Source organism: Neomonachus schauinslandi, chromosome 10 (assembly GCF_002201575.2).
Source record: "Neomonachus schauinslandi chromosome 10, ASM220157v2, whole genome shotgun sequence".
NCBI classification, from domain to species: Eukaryota; Metazoa; Chordata; class Mammalia; order Carnivora; family Phocidae; genus Neomonachus; species Neomonachus schauinslandi.
In genome coordinates, this window is record NC_058412.1 from 19,062,722 (window position 1) to 19,084,065 (window position 21,344).

General features: G+C 37.3%; 1 protein-coding gene across 2 annotated transcripts in view; it reads right to left on the reverse strand.

Annotated features, from left to right (window-relative positions):
* Positions 1–21,344, reverse strand: part of ITSN2 (intersectin 2) — a 140,238-nt gene that overhangs the window by 95,697 nt on the left and 23,197 nt on the right. For both annotated transcript variants that reach the window (XM_021697570.1, XM_044918835.1), the window contains exons 2-8: positions 16,109–16,172; positions 7,674–7,766; positions 5,908–5,971; positions 4,305–4,468; positions 2,750–2,956; positions 2,499–2,598; positions 1,319–1,458 (exon numbers count right to left, since the gene is read on the reverse strand). In XM_021697570.1, coding sequence (XP_021553245.1) covers positions 1,319–1,458; positions 2,499–2,598; positions 2,750–2,956; positions 4,305–4,468; positions 5,908–5,971; positions 7,674–7,766; positions 16,109–16,139 — 799 coding nt within the window. In that variant the 5' untranslated portion in view covers positions 16,140–16,172. The remainder of the gene's footprint in view (positions 1–1,318; positions 1,459–2,498; positions 2,599–2,749; positions 2,957–4,304; positions 4,469–5,907; positions 5,972–7,673; positions 7,767–16,108; positions 16,173–21,344) is intronic.

Sequence of the window (21,344 nt, forward strand, 5' to 3'; positions counted from 1 at the left end):
CGAATATTAGGTTATGAAGTATGATATAAAGACATGCCTGAATCTACCACCCAAACTTAACACTAGATCATTACTAAATGCTTTGAAGCAATGTTCCACGACTTTATCTCCATGCCTCCTTCATGAAAGGGAACTACTGTCCTGAATTTTGTGTGCATAATTCCTTTGCCCTTTTTTTTCCCTTTAGTTTCTAGTGTCTTTGACATACACGACCTCAGACGCAAGCGCAGTAGGCAGTGCTAAGTGTATAGAAAGGAGCAGTCCAGCCCAAGGCCCAATCACCCTCTACCTTGGGTTTTTTTTGTTTTGTTTTTTTTTAAGTTTTTATCACAGTTATGAAAATTTAAAGAGAACATTGCAGTTTTGCTTGTCCAATCAATTCCAAGGCTTTCTTGCTCCCCTGCCCCACTGCAAAATTAAGAGACCCCATACTCCTATTCTATAGACTACTTTTCAAATTCTCCAAACATACCGTGTACTTTTTGTTCTTAAGATTTCTTCTCTGTCACCCTCAAATGCTATCACCTTCAATCTCTACCTGTCTAAACCCTAACTCTTCCTTTCATGATGGAGCTGAAATGCTCCCTTCCTATAAGATGTTTTATCTGATCTCTTTAGTATTAGCATCTCCCATTCTATGTTCCCTAAGCACTTTAAAGCTCTATTATCTTAAAACACGTCTTTTATTTCTCTGTCTAAACTGTAAATTAGTTGCTGAGGGAAGAGAAAGGGGGAAAGTTAGGTGGGAACTCTACTTGCCTATTACCCTCTGTTTATATCTCCTTCACTACCCTTAATTGGAAAAGTTTGGATAATGTTCTAGCGTGGACTCAAATGTTCTATAGGGACCTGAGGTCAAGTCTTATGGGCACATCTGGGTTGGAACATTAAAGGGTGGACAATGCTCACAGAGGTTTTACTAAGGATAAGCACAGAAAGACCCAATGAGGAAGGGGACCCGCAAGGAAAAAGCTGAGGCTAAGTCCCACACACTGGTCCTTGTCATAGGAGGTTCTTCTTTCACTGTACTGGAGGGTGAGGCTTAATCTTCTCAAGGGAGAGGTCTTTTTTCCGAAAAGTTTGGTGTCTACCTGTGTGCTCAACTTTACTGTAAGAACTTTGAAGAAATCAATCAAGCTGTACCCATCTTTGAACTCTCACACAACTTAAAATATTTGTGTTTATCAAATGCCTGCTAAATTTTTTGGACGTTAAAATTTTAGATGAGCTACAAAGTACAAACTCAAAAGTTCTTCACTAGAAATTCATATAAAAAACTTTAACTTTCTCACATTCTTAAGCACTGAATGCCACTTACCTGAGAGGTATCCACTCATGCTTTTGTCAAGACTATTAAATTTTTGCCGATATTTTAATCTTGAAGGCTGAGGAACTGCCCACTCTGAGCTCCCAGTCTTGGGCGAGTTCCCTGATAGTGAAGCAGTTGAGGAAGTTGAGCTATAACAAAATTTATTTAAAAATTTTATGTTACTGACTAAAATACATTTAGTTAAACCTCAAAAGGCAGAGACATTAAGAATCATACCTTCTATAGTACAATCCTAATTGCTTTTGTGTTTGATATTTGAAAAATTTAATTTCACCTCATTCTTAGGAAAGCAGATACCACATGAAGTACAGAACTACCGTATACCAAGAACCTACTATGTGCCAGGCCCTGTATTTTGCCAGAGCCTTTATGAATACTTTTTCTAATCCCCATGACAAACTTAAAAGGTATTACTGTCTCCACCAAACTATGGCTCAATGATGTTATGAAAAACAAGGTCACACATTCAATGAGTATCTCAGCTGGGATACCAATACTCTTCTTCTGGGTTAAAGCTAACACTCTTGGTACACTGCTTTGAAGAGTGTTATGATTTATATGAGGAGTGATGAATGAACACTGATGCTTTTGTGTTTTCTAAAATGTAAAAGATACTCAGCAGAATTTGCTCAAGAAAAAAATTAATAACATACCATAATTATGAGACTTTTTTTTTTTAAAGATTTTATTTATTTATTTGACAGAGAGAGAGAGAGAGAGAACAAATAGGCAGAGAGGCAGGCAGAGGGAGAAGGAGAAGCAGGCTCCCCGCTGAGCAGGGAGCCCAATGCGGGGCTTGATCCCAGGACCCCGGGATCATGACCTGAGCCGAAGGCAGCCGCTTAACCGGCTGAGCCACCCAGGCACCCCAATTATGAGACTTTTTGAGAAACATATACAAAAAGTACATTATTTTGGGCAAAAACTCGACTAATTAGAAATACAGCAGAACATTTTTAGTTTATGTGAAACGTTTTTTCAAGCATTTACTAATTCTAAAAACAAAAAATTATTTTATGTGAGTTATAAGGGTAAATTTACCTTAAGCATTTTACATTTGGCCACTGTAAAGTAAAACCTGGATAAACTCAGAGCTTGCAAAAAAAAAGTCATTTGTAGATACTCCTTACTGAAAGCATAAAAAGTTGGAGGTTTTAAGCCTTCATACCTACTAGATCCTAAATCAATCAGAGACTGGGCTTTCTGTAAACCAGCACCGCTGCCGAGTCCTCCCATCATGAGACTGTAAGATGATGTATGAGGCAATGCTAAAAAAGAGAAAAGGAAAGAAAGAAATGAAGAAAAAGGTTCACGCTAAACAATATCACAAAGTATGAAGGAAATCTGTATTTATTGGGACACAAATGTACCAGTTTCTTTCTTTGACAGTTTCTTACTCATTAGCTCGGAAGTACTTACTTGAAGAAGAATAAGGAATGGATAAAGGCTGAATGAGGCCAGCGGTTCCATTTGGTAGTGATGATGTGCTAACGGAAGGCACTAGGGGAGCAGGCATCATTAAGGGAGGAAGGGTGGTCCCTGAAGTCGCAGAGGATAGGGGGGTTGCCACAGGTGCAACTGGAGGCAATGAGTGAGGCATGGACAGATTGGGCATGCTTCCCATTCCTAGAGACAAAACAGAACACATTTGCCATGCTAGCAATGGACTATACAACACATGCCAGAAATCAAATTGACAGTGCATTGAGCAGATCCATGTTTATACACACACTACGGGCAAACAAGTCCTCTAGTTAAAAAGTTCACTAAAGCAGCTTTGACTTAGCAGTGAGGGACGTACACCACTGCTTTTAATATCAACATTCTGACCTGTGTGAACTATGGGAATGCCTTCTAAGGAGTTAAAGATTCTCTTCTAGCATCATGACGAAAGCTGAGCATCCTTTTCCAATTAAATATTAGTACTCTTAAAGAGAGACTGTATTACCTGATTAAATGTGGGGTTTTCTGTAAGGATAAGTATAGTGCTGTTGAGTTACTCAACACACACACACACACACACACACACACACACACAAACACATTCCCCCAATGTCCCCACCTCCCAAAAAAGGATATTCTAGTTACTAGATATGTTAGAAGACCCATTTATGCATATGCATTATTTGTAAGAAGGAAGTAAGCCACATATTTTACTTTTCTTCTAAGTAACACATCCATGGATTTAAGAACAATTCTTTAAAAAGAATAAAATGATGACTTTTATTCACTTACTAATTGCAGATTACTAGGTACACTATATAAGATGGTCACACAATCTGGTATTTATCTCTAGAGCTCACTGCAATAGTCAAAGAATTTAGTATTTTAAGATCTAACATCTGGAATGAAAGAACATGTTTCAGATTCACAGAGATATCTAACTGAATGTTCCATTCCAATGAGTGCTTCTTATATATACTTAATAAGAAATTGGCTAATCAAATTGAACAGAAAACAGATTCTCTCTGATGAATATGTAAATTAACGAGCACAAAGTCTACAACTTTTAGCCCTATATTTAGCTGGGTAATTAACCTTTAAATTAGAAAAATTTCTACTTAGGAATAATTTTAAGTTACCTCCCAACTTAAACCATTTCAAGTGAGTTTAAAATTGTTCACATTTTTTGTTACTCATACAGAGTAGAGAGGAAACTAAGAATAGTACTTAAGATCAGCTCTAACTGGGGGGGTCATATAATTTATCATCCAACTGGGAATTGTGAAAGGGAACACTAACCAGACTTGAGGCCAGGACAACAGGCATAAATCAGAACTGTTCCTGGAAAACTGGGACACAAGGACACCCCTGCTATGATAGCGAGTTTAACATCTTATCTCAGACATGAAAATTAACTTGGAGTCTGAGGATTATTGTTTTATGCTAACAAACCCTTTTCTAAATCCCAGTATTACGTATAGGAATGAAGTTTAACTATCAAATGCAGCCAATTCAATTAATAAATACATACCAAAACGAGCAGAAATTAATGGAGAGAACATAGGAGGTTGTTTCATAATAGGAGGGAGGACCACGGGCAACTGTTGGCCCTGCAGCTTTAGTTTGATGAGTTTCATCGCTATGGAGAACTCTTGCTGATCCATCTTCCCATCCTTGTTCAGGTCTGATAAAGCCCTAAAAGGATCATGAGGTGTGTAGATTGGTATGTAGGGTTAGCATTATTTTTAAGGATGATAAAATAGAAACAACATAGCATTCACACACAGATCATCACATAATAACCACATATATAAAATTAAGCAAATAAAATCCAAAAAGCTAAAACCTGTAAATTAAGAAATACTGACCAAAGATAGCATCTAATGAAATACTGCCAGTCTACACAGAATCCATGTAGAGAGAATTTATGAGACCTCTGGGATGAATTCCACCAGTGTGGACAGAAAGAAATTATTCAAGAGTATAATCATTCTAAATTTAATCTATTAATTTGCCCAAATATTTGTTCAAAGCTTGCTATGTGTCCAGTACTCCACCAGGCATGGGAATATTCCAAGTGGAAAGAAAGATGGGGTAAGGGTTGATGTTTATTGTAAATGCATTAAAAAAAACAAAACCCTAGGGGTGCCTGCGTGGCTCAGTCAGTTGGACATCTGCCTTTGGCTCAGGTCATGATTCTAGGGTCCTGGAATCGAGCTCCGCACGGGGCTCCCTGCTCAGTGGGGAGCCTGCTTCTCCCTCTTCCACTCCCCCTATTTGTGCTCCCCCTCCACTTTCTCTGTCAAATAAATGAAATCTTTTAAAAAATTAAAAAAAAAACCCTAGATAATATAAAGAACAATTTTGTTTAAGGTAGGAGCAGGAAAAGGGAGGGCTAATTTTGGGTTTATAGATGATGAGAGAAAAGAAAGGAAATAACTACAAAGTAACAGAAAGAAGATTTTGAGAGTCTGCCAAATTATAAAGAAATGTTTTTCAATGGCAATGTATACATCTTTCCCTAAAAATTCTAAGGACATTAAAAATTTGTCCAATAGAGGGGTGCCTGGGTGGCTCAGTGGGTTAAGCATCTGTCTTCAGCTCAGGTCATGATCCCAGGATTCTGGGATCAAGCCCCACTTTGGGCTCCATGCTCAGTGGGGAGTCTGCTTTTCCCTCTGCTCCTCCCCTCCTAACTTGGGCTTGTTCTCTCTCAAACAAAATCTTTAAAAAACAATTTGTCCTGGGGCGCCTGGGTGTCTCAGTTGGTTAAGCGACTGCCTTTGGCTCAGGTCATGATCCTGGAGTCCCGGGATCAAGTCCCGCATCGGGCTCCCTGCTCGGCAGGGAGTCTGCTTCTCCCTCTGACCCTCCTCCCTCTCATGCTCTCTGTCTCTCATTCTCTCTCCCTCTCAAATAAATAAATAAAATCTTAAAAAAAAAAACCAATTTGTCCAACAGAACAAAACCCCAATTATTTTCAGTCATTTACTCAAAATATATTTTCCTAAAAGATGAAGAAATACTTAACAACAGCAATGAGTAAAAACATCTTTATATTAACACTACATCAAAAACAAAATAAAACCAGACTATCAGAAACTTAAATTCATCTACAAGAGAGAACACTTTACCATATTTCAGCTAAAACAGGAGCCGGCAGGCCTGACTGTAAGAAAAAGGTACGTGCTTGATCACCTGAAGGTAATAAAAGCAAAAATCAAGTAGCACATTAGTAAATGGAATTCCTCCCATGCCTCTGAATAATAATAACGGACAATAATAATAATGCTATTGCTTTATTGTCATTTTAATTGCAGTCACTAAAGAATTAAACAGAAATACGCTTATAAAATTATTTACATTACATTAATAAGATTTAGGTTTTAAAACAAAAAAGCCACAAATGAAGTTATATGTATTACTCAATGATGAAAGATTACATTATTCATCTTAGTTTTTTCATAGTAACTGGGGTATTACTTGATAATATTTCCATTTAATAAAATTCGTAATTTAAAACACTATTCCCCAGAAGAGTTCTAAATAAAAAAATACCAGGTGTTGGGAAAGACAGTCACCCAGTGGGTCTCTCACAATCCTCTATGTCCTGCTGTGTGTGACAAGAATGCAAGACCCTAACTGCTCTCCACCTGGGTCACTTCTCAGGTTGGGTTTGCAGTGAGCAATCTTGAAGCATGATGAGGTAATACTCCCCCTGGGCTAAAAAAACAAGCCTGCTTGCTAAAAATGGTGGGTTTCCTCAGGCTCAGCGTTCCTGTCCTATAACACAACTGCTGCATTTTTAACATTCTTTTGGGCTCTCTGCATCACCTTGTGGGACTTAGGGGACAGAGAAGCCTATAGGAACATGCTGATGCTCATGCTGCTAGCTGTGCCATTTGTAACAAAGTCCTTTGTCTCTGACTCAGGAACCCTGGGTCTTGCGTCATATCCATGAGACAGTAACAGACTACATTATTAACTTGTAAGTAGGGTAATCAAATCCCAGTCCTGATACCAGGAAAGGTAGCTATTATTATAGAAGTATAAATAACATTAAGCTATAATGGCTAAGAGGATGGATTCCAAAATCAGACTGAAAGGTTTCACAGCACAGATCAATACTAACAATCTGTAAATACAGACAATAGTAGCTACTTTACAAGGTTGTTGCAAGATTAAATGAGATGATGCACTTAGGTATAGCATCTGAAATACAGCACAGATTTGGTAAATATTAGTCATTATAGTTACTATTACTGTAAATAAAGCACTCAGGTGCTTTGGCATAGAAAAAAAGTTTAATCTATACAAAAAAATTTGGAAGACACACCTAATTAATCCTCCTTAGGCTCTGGAGGTCATCTTGCAAAACAAGGGCTAGTGCCAACAATCAACGCTTGGTATCAACTCTCAAAAACAGAGGACTAGCATTATAAAAACAGATTGTAGAAAAAAACTTTTGGATTATTTTCAAGGAGATGGGCCTGATATATGTACTTCTTCTAGACTTAGTAATACTGATTGTTATACAGGGAACCGGCACAATGGATTAAGAGCACATTAATAAATTTGGTTGGAAAAAAGTCTCAATTACCTTAAGAAATAAACTGAAAACGTTCTAGAAATAATGTTAAAGTGGGAAACTGGACAATTAAACTGAAATTATTGGTTATCATTTAGGATTAAGAAAAAGATCTTCTATAAGCCAAATCCAAAACAACAAATTAAGACGCAGGTAAAATAAGAAAGCCACTATTTTTTTTAATGCATGAATTCTGATTGATAGGAATTTTATCACTTAGTAATACAAAATTGATGGTAATCAAATTAAAACTAATTCTAAGACATTACATGAAAAGGAACATAACTCACAAATAAATACATAAATACAAACCTGTTATGTAACCTCCTGAGGGTTTGAGGTTATCAAACTGCTTGTCATGCTTAGTCCGTTCTTCAGAGGTAATAGCCCACATGTTTGGCCCTCCTAAACCATAAGTGAAAGGCAAAGAAATTATAGTATATATACAAGAAATGCTCCAAATAATTCTAAAATGTAAATATGAATCACAGGTGTCCATTTAGTGATAGTACTCTATCCCTGTGTGACACAAACAGTAAAGCTCTATCACGACCATATATATATTATATGTACATAAAATATACATATATAGCACAGCCCTGAGGTTCTTCACTCATTCACCGCATTAACATCTATAGAACAATTACTGTATACCACTCACTCGAAATACGCAATAAGCTAAATTCTGGAAATAAAAAGATGAATAAAATACTATTCCCATCCTCTCTACACATTCAACAAAGCTAATAACCATCTATATACTTCACTTCTGACTACCTTTTCAGTTTACTCAACTTCCACCAATAAGAAACCAAGTATGTTTAGGTATATAAATTCATACATGTTTGCTGTTTATGGTATAAAATCTGTCTTACAGAGTTGTTTCCAGGAATGCCTATCATTGAAAAGTAGGTACCCATATACTTTGAAACACTAAGATGGACCTGATTTAACAAATATTTCTTATCCTTAAATGAATGGATTAAAAAAATCTATAAACATCCTCTTTTAAAGACAAGTTTTAAGATTAAAGTTAAAAATACAGAAACAGATGTACTGAAGAACTAAGTTCCTAAAACAGCTAAACCTACACACTTTCTAAATAAATACCACACACATAGTAAACACCTACTTGGTTTATCAGTTTATTATAAAGTAAACAAATTCACCTGTCACTACTCTTGTGACTAGGAGTGTGGATGGACTGCTTTACTACCGTAGGAATCTGGAAAACTGACGACAACAGAAAAACAACGACAACAACAAAGGATGACAAAGAAGGAAGCAGCTCACTTTCACCGAGCCCCAACTCTATGTCAGGGACTTTTTATGCAGTAACTCACTACTCCCACCGCTGCCCTATACATTAGGTACTACTCTTATCCCCATGACACAGGTGAGGGAAACCAAAACCCATAGTGGTAAAGTTACTTGCTCAAGGTCACACAACTAATAAGTGGCAGAGCTGAGATCAGAACCCAGGTAGCCTGAACTCTGTGCTACACTGTCAGTATTTATGGATAAGATGCCCATGTTCTCTGTACCTTAGCTGCCACCTCTAAAAGTTAGGAAGATTATCTAAGTTTACATGGTGGTTGTAAAGACTATGTAAAAAGTAATATATCTACTCTAAAAATAACACTAAATATAATTCTTCATCTATTAGATTGGTAAAATAACAACACCAGCATTTAATGAAACTTGCCACGTGTTAGGTATTTCTCTAAGAGCTTTATGTGTACTGTTTCTAAAAGTCTCACAAGAATTCCATGAGGTCACTATTCCTATTATCACTGTTTTACAGAGAAGGAAACAGAGGCATGGAGAGATTAAATAATTTGCCCGACATATCAAAGTTGGTAAGTGTTGAAGACAGGATCAGAATCCACAGACTTAATTAAGAATCTTAAACTATCTGCCCTGACAATAATTAAAAAGAAATAAACCCACAAATAAGTTGTCACTTGATTTCAACAAAGACGTTAAGTAATTCAATGGGGAAAGAATAACCCTTCATTGAACCAGGCAGAAAAAACAGGACACCCACATGAACAACAATAACACAAACCAAACCATCTCAATCCTGTACCATATACAAAAAATTAATTCTAAATGGATTACAGAATTAAACACAGGAGCCAAACTATCAAACTTCTTGTGAAGAAAGCAAACAAGAAAATCTTTGTGACTTTGGATTAGGAAATAATATTAGGACACAAACAACACAAATGATTAAAACTTTTTGATAAATTGGACTTTCTCCTTTCTTAAAGACAGTTAAGAAAGTAAAAAGACAATGGGGCACCTGGGTGGCTCAGTCGGTTAAGCATCGGACTTGTGATTTCAACTCAGACCATGATCTCACGGGTCATGAAATTGAGCCCCATGTCCAGCTCTGCACTCAGCAGGGAGCCTGCTTGAGATTCTCTCCCTCTGTCCCTCCCCCCACTCATGCTTGGGCGCGCATGAGCTTGCTCTCTCTCTAAAATAAATAAATCTAAAAAAGAAAAGAAAAAGACAAGCTACAGACTGGGAGAAAATATTTGTAAAATATAATAAAGGACATGCATCCAGCATATATAAAGAACTATTCAACTCATTAATACAATCCCTGCTCCCCCCCCATTCAAAAAATGGGCAAAAGTTTTGAACAGACATATTAAAGATATACAGATGGCAAATAAGCATGTGACAAGATGTTCAATGTCACTGATCATCAGGGAAATGCGTATTATTATTTTTAAAGGTTCTATTTATTTATTTTTGAGAGAGAGAGAGGGAGAAAGAGAGAAAGCACAAGCAGGGGAAGGGGCAGAGGGAGAAGCAGGCTCCCTGACTCGGGGGGCTTGATCCCAGGACCCTGGGATCACAACCTGAGCCAAAGGCAGACGCTTAACCTACTGAGCCACCCAGGTGCCCTGGGAAATGCATATTGAAACTACAGTAACGTATCACTCCATGCCCATAGAATGTTTAAAGTTTTTTAAAAAACTGCTGGCAAGGATGCCGAGCAACTCAAATTCTCACATACTGCCGGTGGAGAAGGAAACTGAGACAATTTAGAAAAAAGAGTCTGGCAACTTCTTATGAGGTTAAGTATGCATTTCCCATGCAACCCAGTAATAAACTCCTGGGTAGGGGGCACCTGGGTGGCTCAGTCGATTAAGTGTCTGCCTTCAGCTCAGGTCATGATCCCAGGGCCCTGGATCAAGCTCTGCGTGGGCTCCCTGCTCAGTGGGGAGCCTGAGTCTCCCTCTCCTGCTCCCCCTGCTTGTGCTCTGTCAAATAAATAAATAAAATCTTAAAAAAAAAAAATAAAAAAAAAACCAACACCAAACCCAAAAAAAACTCCTGGGTATTTACCCATGAGAAATGAAGACTTTGTCCAGATAACAATCTGTCCTCTGATGATTACAGCAGCTTTAGCCATTTGGTTTAGACACCAAAGCCTGGAAATAACCTAGATGTTTTTTATAGATGAATGGATAAACAACTTGTGGTACACATTTATACAATGGAATTCTACTCAGCAAAGAAAAAGAAAGATATATACAATGACATGGATGACCTGCAAAAGTTTTTTGTTACGTGAAAGGAGCCAGACACAAATAGCTATGTATTGTGTATTTCACTTATATGACATTCAGGAAAAAGCAAAACTGTAGGCACAGAAATCTGATCAGTGGTTGCCAGTGGCTAAGGGCGGGGTATAAAGGAATGAGGGAATCTTCTGGGTGATGGAAATATTCCATATCCTGGTTTTTATGACTGTATACATTTGTTAAAACCCATCGAACTATATACTTAAGAAGGGTAAATTATACCTCAATAAACCCAACTTAAAAATAAAACAAAATAGGGGCGCCTGGGTGGCTCAGTTGGTTAAGCGACTGCCTTCGGCTCAGGTCGTGATCCTGGAGTCTCGGGATCGAGTCCCGCATCGGGCTCCCTGCTCGGCGGGGAGCCTGCTTCTGCCTCTGACCCTCCCCCCTCTCATGCTCTATCTCATTCTCTCTCTCAAATAAAATAAATAAAAACCTTTAAAAAAAAATAAAAATAAATTTAAAAAAATAAAACAAAATAAAAATATAGCATCTAATACATGCCAGCCACATGGAGGCTGTTCAATAAATTAGTTTCCTTACTCAACCCAATCCCAGGGCAGAATATAACTGAGGAGAAGTCAGAGCATTAAAATTTTTCTCAGGCTCTTCCCCTTCTGGTAAAGGTACCCTTGCCAGAAAATACTGAGAGCGAGGCGTTTTAGTCAGAAACCGTAAGACTATTTTAGGTCTGGAGAGTCTGGTTAGGAAGGGTGAGGGGCTCTAGCACACACCCAGGGAGTGTACATCCCCAGGGAGGGGCAAACTGCTTCCTATGACTGCAGAGGGCTCTGCGGCATCAGAAGGACAGTGCTTTCTTGTGTCCTACTGTCACCTCACTTTCCCTTGGCTATCTGTCTTCATGGTGGCCACTCAACTATCTGAGAAGGTTTCTTGTGTAGTTCCAGCAACCTTGACACCTTCACACACATTCAGTTAAAAAACATTTTGGGGCACCGTCGTGTACAGAGACTGGGGTACAAGGATGAATAAAATGAATGCTTTAAAGGAACTCATACACCCCCTTAGCCAAGAGATCAGAACACATCATGATTAAATATTACCATAATTAATGTCACTTACAGAATAAAAATGTCTAAAGCATTATGACAAGGAATAATTTTTAAGTAGTATTTGAATAATCTTTAAATCTGGACACTTCAAAAAAAATGACCACGTTAAAACATAAGGTGTTAATGCACTAAGAATTTTACACAAAGAAAAAGTTACACAGAAATAAGAAAACTAGGAAATATATGTACTTCAAAAACAATTTTAAAATCGTTGATCTGGGGCACCTGGCTGTCTCAGTTGGTTAGGTGTCCGAATTGATTTTGGCTCAGGTCATGATCTCAGGGTTGTGAGATCAAGCCCTGCATCAGGCTGGGTGCGGAGTCCGCTTGAGATTCTCTCTCCCTCTCCCTCTACCCCTCCCCCTGCCTCCTCTCTCCCGCCCCCCCCAATAAATAAATAAATAAATAAATAAAATCTTAAAAAAAAAATAGTTGATCCAATTCTGGCTTTCTTAGAATATATACTAATAGAATCTTTCCAAGAGTCAACAGTTTATTATTTGGAACTTCCAGTAAAACATTTCCCAATTTTTTTTTTTAATTTTTTATTTATTTATTTGAGAGAGAGAGAGAGAGAGAGAAACAGCATGAGAGGGGATAGGGTCAGAAGGAGAAGCAGGCTCCCCGCTGAGCCGGGAGCCCGATGTGGGACTCGATCCCAGGACTCCGGGATCATGACCTGAGCTGAAGGCAGTCGCTTAACCAACTGAGCCACCCAGGCGCCCGACATTTCCCAATTTTTGTCTGTATTTATTTGTAAGCCTTACAGAAAGTCAGGAAAATCTACATTTTGGGGTTGATGTTTAATTTGTCCTCGAAAAGCTAACAACCTTTTACATTGTCTGATCACTTTAGAAATGTATTAAAATTCTATCAACTTCCCCCACTCATCACTAAATTGAGAATGTGGTATTTTCATAAAGATTTCTGTTGCTTATTCTCATCTTCTCATGTACTGGCTCTGTCACAAATGTTCTTATGGTCTATGTAGAAGGAAAAACAGACATTTACAGAACATGCACGATATGCTAAATCCCCCCCCCCCAGGGATAAATAGTGTCATCCCTGTTTTACATATATAGACATACATACATACACAGAGGTATACGCACAGGTGTGCACACACAAGTACCACAAGGTTCAGCCAACACAGCTGAGTGGTAGCACAGCAGTATTCTAACACACAGTTCTGAAGGTACACGATTCAAACATGTTCAATCCTGCTTGTGTGCCGTGAAATTACTATTTCTGGGTCTAGTTCAAAATAATAGTCAAATGATATATTTCAACCCAGTACAAACCTAAATCTCTAAAATACAACTAGAATACTGGCCTAGATAGAAGTAAAGCCTTAACTGGGACACGAATAATAAATGCTTGGGCTGTTATAAATGCAGTATAGTACCACCTCTGATTCTGCAGATCCAATGTTCAACAATTTCCTAATCACACAGATGAAAAGACTAATGAACTCTAAAATTCTGAAAAGGTAATAAAACTCGAAAATGGCATTTTTTCCTCCTAAAGCCATTAGCCATTCTCTCCCTCCCCTTCCTCCTTCCCTCTTCCACATTTTGGATATTGCCACTGTCATGGGCTTCAGAACTTCTTACTCATTTAACTAGTCTTCAGTAACCCCCAGTTTTATGGCTGGAACAAGCTACAGTACATTACAAACAGGCAGCAACATGAATTTGAAGTAGCCTCTTGCTTATCACCTGATGACTCAAATATCAGGCTCTCTGTGTTTACAATTTCATTACATTTTTGAAAAGCAGAAAGCAAACCTACCATGATCAAAGAAGACTCTGGCAAGGATGATTCTGCTGGTGCAGAAGACACCAGAATTAGAGCCACGAGTGGTAAAAATATGACGCACTGATCTTTTTTGCTCTGTTGAGGAGATGGGAAGTGAAGCATCAAAGAGACTAAGAAAAGAATATCTGCTCAATAGAACTTTCTGAGATGATGTAAATGTTCTGTACCTGCATTGTCCAATACAATGGTCACTGGCCACATGTGGCTTTGAGAGCTTGAAATGTGGCTATATAACTGAGGGAATGAATTTATTTATTATTAAAGTTAAATTGAAATCGTCACATGTAGCTAATGGCTACTATATAAGGCAGCACAGCTCTGCGCGAACCAAAGAAGTCTAAATCTGTGGTTAGTCTTGGGATGATGAAATAGACATGGCAAAAGGTGAGAAATACATTCGAAGCATTTAGACACACAGCTTGGTCTAGGGCACTTAAAGACAAGTTCCAACAGTACTGAGCATCGAAAAGATTTAACACCATCTATAACTGAGCATTTCCTAGAAGAGCAAACACTGCTTTTGAAGGTTTTGTGTTATACGGGAATGCCTCTTCCAGTAAGATCTTAAACTCTGAATTGGACTTGCATTAGATATACACAAGATTATCTTCAATCTTTAGCTGTATTATAAACTTAAGTAGGAGGGTACCACAGCCTACATTTGCTATCAATTCTTCAGAATTTTTTAAAAAAATTACTACCTCTATTCCTTTTTTTACTACCTTAATTTCTATATATCACTCCTAAAGGAATTATCCAACATTTTGTCCAATATTATTCTTCCATATATAATGCAATGAGCTACAAAGTAGATACACAAATGTTAAGGGAGTGGAAGAAACAGAATGAAGAAAGACTAGGCCTATACTGCTTTATGTTCATTTTGTTTGTAAACCAAACATTTTGGTTCAAGTTTGAAACTAGACTATGCGTTTAATGCAAACTCCTTTGTATGGTGTGCAGAAATCCTAAATTTGGGTAGAACACATTACTACTACAATTACTACCCTGATCCTAAACTTACGTTTATCACTCATTATGAAGAAAAAACCCATTATTTAATTTTTAAAAGCTGCCTGTGGCATCAAATAATCTTCATAAACCCACACCACTTCCAGCAATGCTCACACTGATCTTTAAATAAGAGTTCTGAAAAGGCAAAAAGCAAAACAAAACTCTTATCTCAAGTCCATCCTTACATGACATAGAATTCTACCACACAGAATTTAGTTTCACCTTTTACACAAATAATTCATTTTTCTGAAACTTTCCTAAATCTCTCAAGGTCCATCCTGAGTCTTAAAATTTTGGATATACAACATGTACTTTTGTATTAACCATGTACTTAACTTGGCCCTATGACTGAAAACATGTTTTTTAAAAAGATGCAATTGATCAAATACAAGATGGTAACATTAAAACAGAATTGCTGTTTGAAAGTGGTAGAATTATTCATGATGCTTCCTTTTCCCCCCCCTAATGTTCTTTAATATTACTGCTTTCAATTTAAATGTTAAAGAGTTATTGACTAGACTCTCTATTCCTTTATATTTACAATTGGTTAATGAAATTTACTACAAATTTAAGGTCACATCTTAGATTTCTGTAGCAATTTAAAAATATAATGCATTTTCTCAATTAATTCTAAATGACATACACAGTACCTTAATACTTATGAAGGGTGGTTAATTTGTACTTGGGAAAAGAATTAAAGCTAGAACCAGAAAAAACACTTTAAAAACTTTCTGTCACTGAAGTTACCTAAACATTTTCTTTAAAAATGTTTCATATTAAACAATTGTGCATATAGGCATACACAACCCTTTATAAAAGGAATAATTTTATATGTATATTACTAGGTGAATCTTTGTTGGTTTAATCAGCTTGCAATCATCCTAAACTACTGAAAATACCTTCAATATTCTTCGCTTACAGCACTCTGCTTTTTGTCCTCCCGTTTTATGCATCAAACACAATATACCTTTAGGTGATTCTTAACTGCTGAAAGGCAAGCACACATTCCAGATGATACTGCAGAACATGCTTATATTGAGTCACAGGATTTGCTGCATAATATTCTAATAGAAGATATATGCAGTGGTTCTGAAGTAAACTATCAAAACATTTTCAATAAGAATACTTTAAGTTTTGCATTTATAAGCTCAAGGAAAAATATCAAAATGAATATTTTACAACCTCTACCAAAAAACACCCCATAACCTCTTTATCTTGCCACAAGCACAAAGCAGCTTACCATTCATAGCTGTGGGAAACTGAGCCATCATGGTCCTGAATTTTCCTTGCTAGCTCTCAGCCATCTGCAACATAAAAACATTGTGCCATTAATAATACAACAAGGGCAGATCACAGTTAGTGCACCAGCTTAGCAGTGGGAATGTCTGTACCCTTGAGCTCACACTTCCAACAGAAAACAATGCAGAGCTTCTGCTGCTGCTGAAGAGGCAGGATTTACATTTAGGGAAGGGTAGGAGACTTTGTTGGGTAATGGTGCTGCCTTTAAAACAGAAACATTTATAGGAAAAACAGTCCCATATTTCATAGCAAATACTGAATAATGAAACCCTTGGCATGAATCAATTTTGTAGAAATTAACTTGGGAGAGAGGAAGGTTGTTATAACTAGGCAAGATGTTATTTCAGAGAAATCAACTGTATAAATTAAGTGTATAATAACATGGAAATCCATAACATTCTTTTCTTTAAAAAAATCCGCAAATGAGAAAAATACCCAACATAAATGTGGCACAGAGTCCTACAGGTTTATAAAAATTGTCCAGAATTGTTATAATATATATGTTTGTTTAAACATAACTAAATGTGCTGGGAATATACCCAGTACTAGGAAGAGAAGCGACTTTGGAAATTAACAGCTGTGATTTAAATCCCAATTCTGCTATTTTCCTAGCTGTGACAATGGGAGAGTTATTTAACTCTTTTTGAGTCTCAGATTCCTCATCTGTAAAAATACTTCGCAGGAGTATTTTTTTTTTAAGTATTAGACATATTCCAGTACACTGCTTGACACATTGTGAGTGTCTGATAAATGGCTGCTATTTTGCAAACATCCAGGGAGGGAGAGTGCAATGTAATTTTGAACCCTGAATTCATTATTTTACTATGAATAGATTCAAAATTCATTCCACAAATCTTGAGGGTAAGACCAGTTAGGGAAAGTGAAGACCTAGGAAATTTATAATAATGTACTTAGTATTTAAAACCATGGATTATAACACTGCAGGGGAAAATCACTATATTAAAAAGATCATTCAGTAGCTCATCTATTTACCCCAATCACTTAAATATTAACATTTTTAGAAGCCAAAGGAAATATGTTTGCACAAGCCATGTGAACAAAGAAGGCATAAAGAGTTACACATCACGGTGGAAGGTGTCCCCAGAGGAGCTAGCTAACCAGCTGCCAAGAAGTGTTACCAGGCACCAGATCTTAGTGAATTCAGTGTGCTCAAAGAGAAATATGACTGTATCAGTATAACCACTAAAAGTTAGTCACACCAACAAAAGACTGGTATATACATCCAATTTACTGATTTACAAAGAGAAATTTAATAGCCAAGAAAACTAACAGTACCTTTTCTTCCTATAAAGCAAACTATAACATCTACTAAATTTCAACCAGATCACTGTGTAGTGAGGGACGGGAGTTACCAGTGATTAGAATGCTTAATGACATCAGGCACTGACAGTCAGATACATTTATCTACACAACAAGAATAAGTCAAGGACTGCACAATAGGGATGGTTAAACCTCCAATAATGCTTTGAATGACACTGCCAATTTTACTCTTCTGACTCCCAGCTTTTCTGTATGCTACCACTATATACCATCCTCCCTCTTAAAGTATATGGCCTTCCTTTAGATGTTAATAAGCTTTAGTGTAGCTTCTGCACAGCAAAGAAAACCATCAACAAAACTAAAAAACAACCTATTGAAGGGGAGAAGATATTTGTGAATGACATATCAGATAAAGGGTTAATATCCAAAATATATAAAGAACATATAAAACTCAATGCCCCAAAAACAAATAATCCATTTCTCCAAGGGGAAAAAAAAAAAAAAAAAAAAGGAAGACACAGAGATGGTCAACAGACACATGAAAAGATGCTCAACATCATTAATCATCAGGGAAATGCAAATCAAAATCACAATGAGATATCACCTCATGCCTGTCAGAACAGCTAAAATCAAAAACACAAGAAACAACAAGCATTGTTGGGGATGTGGAGAAAAAGGAACCCTTGTGCACTACTAGTAGGAATGTGAACTGGTGTAGACACTGTGGAAAACAGTATGGAGGTTCCTCAAAAAATCAGAAGTAGAATTATCATATGATCCAGTAATTCCACTACTGCATATTTACCCAAAGAATATGAAAACACTAATTTGAAAAGATAGATGCACCCCTATAGATGCAGCATTATTTACAATAGCCAAATTATGGAAGCAGCCCAACTGTCCACTGATAGATAATGGATAAAGAAAATGTGGGGGGCGCCTGGGTGGCTCAGCTGGTTAAGCGACTGCCTTCGGCTCAGGTCATGATCCTGGAGTCCCGGGATCGAGGCCCGCATCAGGCTCCCTGCTCAGCGGGGGGGTCTGCTTCTCCCTCTGACCCTCCTCCCTCTCATGCTCTCTGTCTCTCATTCTCTCCCTCTCAAATAAATAAAATCTTAAAAAAAAAAATGATTAAAAAAAAAAAGAAAATGTGGTATACATATAGAATGGAATATTACTCAGCCATAAAAAAGAATGAAATCTGGGGCACCTGGGTGGCTCAGTCGGTTAAGCCTCTGCCTTCGGCTCAGGTCATGATCTCAGGGTTCTGGGATCAAGCCCCACATTTGACTCTCTGCTCAGCAGCAAGTCTGCTTCTCCCTCTCCTTCTTCCTCTGTAATCTCTCTCGTACTCTCCCTCTCAAATAAGTAATAATAAAAAAAGAATGAAATCTTGCCATTTGCAACAACATGGATGGATCTAGAGGGTATAATGCTAAGTGAAATAAGTCAGAGAAAGACAAATAACATAAAAAAAAGACAAACCAAAAAAAACAGACTCTTAACTATAGAGAACAAACTGATGGCTACCAGAGGGAGGTGGTGGGGGAATCGGTGAACCAGGTGAAGGGGATTAAGAATATACTTATGGTGAATCACTATATTGTACACCTGAAACTAATATAACACTGTTAACTATACTGGAATTTTTTTTAAAAAAGCTTTATTGCAATGGAGCTTTAATTGTTACCACACTTAGACTTTACCGTCACTATCCTCTTCCTAGGTAGGAGGAAATTCCACCTATGTACAAGTTAGTTTTTTCTTCACTCCTTTCTCAAAAGGTAATATAAACTTCAGGTATTGGAGTTGTCTACTACACAGAAAAATAATATCTAAACATGGTGGGGTAGTCAAGAACTCACTTAACATGGGATTAAGAACACTGGATTTGAACCTGTAGCTCACAAGGAGTTTTAAAAGGTTTTAAGGAGAGGGATATAGATTTCACTTAAGACAATGGTGAAGAAAAGACCAGAGCTGTTACCAGGGAGATCAGTTAGGGAAGATATGAGATCAATAACTGGCACCTGATCTAAAATAGTGGCAGATGGAACAGAGCAGATGGGATGAACTGGAAAAATAAGGAAGGGTTTAAAACAGGTAGAACCCAGAAACTCTTTAGATATGAAGGATTATGAAGTAAAAGGAATCAAAGCGATGACTCCCAGAATTTGTTTGTGAGACTGGGTGAACTGTGGTGTCACCAGTTTTAAGAAAAAGTGAACACAGAGGAAGTCTCATAAAGTTATGACTGATACTTCCTCAATACAGAAATTCTACCAAAAAAGTATAACACTTTTACTTCCCCAATTTTAAATTGTCATCAGTAATGTTAAACCAAAATAAGTCAACATGCCTGCAAAGAAACTTTACTTACAGATACACAGTAGCAAGTAGCAAGACCTATTTTATTAAGTCTCTGAGACTAAGATAGTTTCAAAATGTAGGAGAAAAATCCTCCAAAAGTATTACATGCAACACACTGTATAACTGCGTAAAAGCATATGAATTACCAAAGACAGGTCGAGGAGAAAGCATGCACTTACCAAAGACAAAGTACAGGATCCCACAGTCACAAAGCCTTAATCAGTTAGATGTAGGTCTAAAATTTAAAGATCATCTATCTAGGACTTCTGGTTGGTCATTACATATTCTATGAATACAACAGAATGCCACATAATAGATACTCAGTAATCATAGGTGTAATTCTGAAGTAAAACCAAAGAATGAATCAAATAATATAATGGGAAGGGAGGGCAAACCCCTGCAGTGAAGCTGAAGGTACTAATATTACAGAACTTACTTTACCTGGTACAAGGGATTTAGCCCGCCATGCATGCAGGTACCATATTATTACATGAATGCATACATGTAACATCTGATTGTGGTAACATCTGACTATGGTAGTGCAATTTGTTAGAACCAATAAGCTTTTAAAGCATACTATTTCATATCTGTTATATCAATTCTCTCTGCCATGTTGTCAAACACTTCTACTAATCTACTTGCAGAACAGTACTTGTACAAAGAAATAATTGAAATTTTGAAAAATCAGACACATTTTACACTTAAAAAATCAATTGTTTTACTTTATGTAATCATACTAGCTACCATTTAATAAGTGCTTACTATTAATGCAATACACTTCTATTAATCATCTACTATGTGTCATGCTCAATCCTGAGAATCTAATATGTTCCAGGTTGTGTACAAGGAACTTCAGAGGAGAAACAGAGGAGCTTATAGAACATGCTTCCAGGTGCCAGACACTGCTAGACACCTTTGATAACACTAATAATGTCCCCAATTATCCCTGCAAGGCAGAGGATACTGTACTCATTTCACAGATGAAGAAACAGAAAGGCTAAATTACTTGCCAATATTCGCTGAGTGATGAAGCCAGGATGCAATCCCAAATCTAATTTTAAAGCCCACGAAATTCCCATGGGCTTTGTATGCCTCTTCTTCTCTCAAATGGGGATAATAATTAATGATGAATAGGGTCACAGCTTCCTGAAAGCAGCAGCTCAACTTAATGCTTCATTTGTAGGGGAGAAGGAAAACAAGCCAGAGATGTCTTCCAACATATAGGTCTATCACGTACCTAAATTAGGGGACAGCTAATTATTTCTTTCCTCTTGGTATAACCCTCTCAGAGGAAGAAAAGGGTAATCAGCATCTCCCAGTTACATGCCTGATGCCTGTTTCAGGTGTGTGTGATTGGAGTCAGCACACAACAAACACCTGTCTCCATTCCTTTGAAGGGGTAACATGATGATGGGCAATCTTGGCAGTTTGCAGTTATCATATAATTAAAACACTGTGTTAATTACCTATGGCTTTAGAACATTCATGTGGAAAAAAGAAGAATATTCATGTGGCGCTTTCCCTGC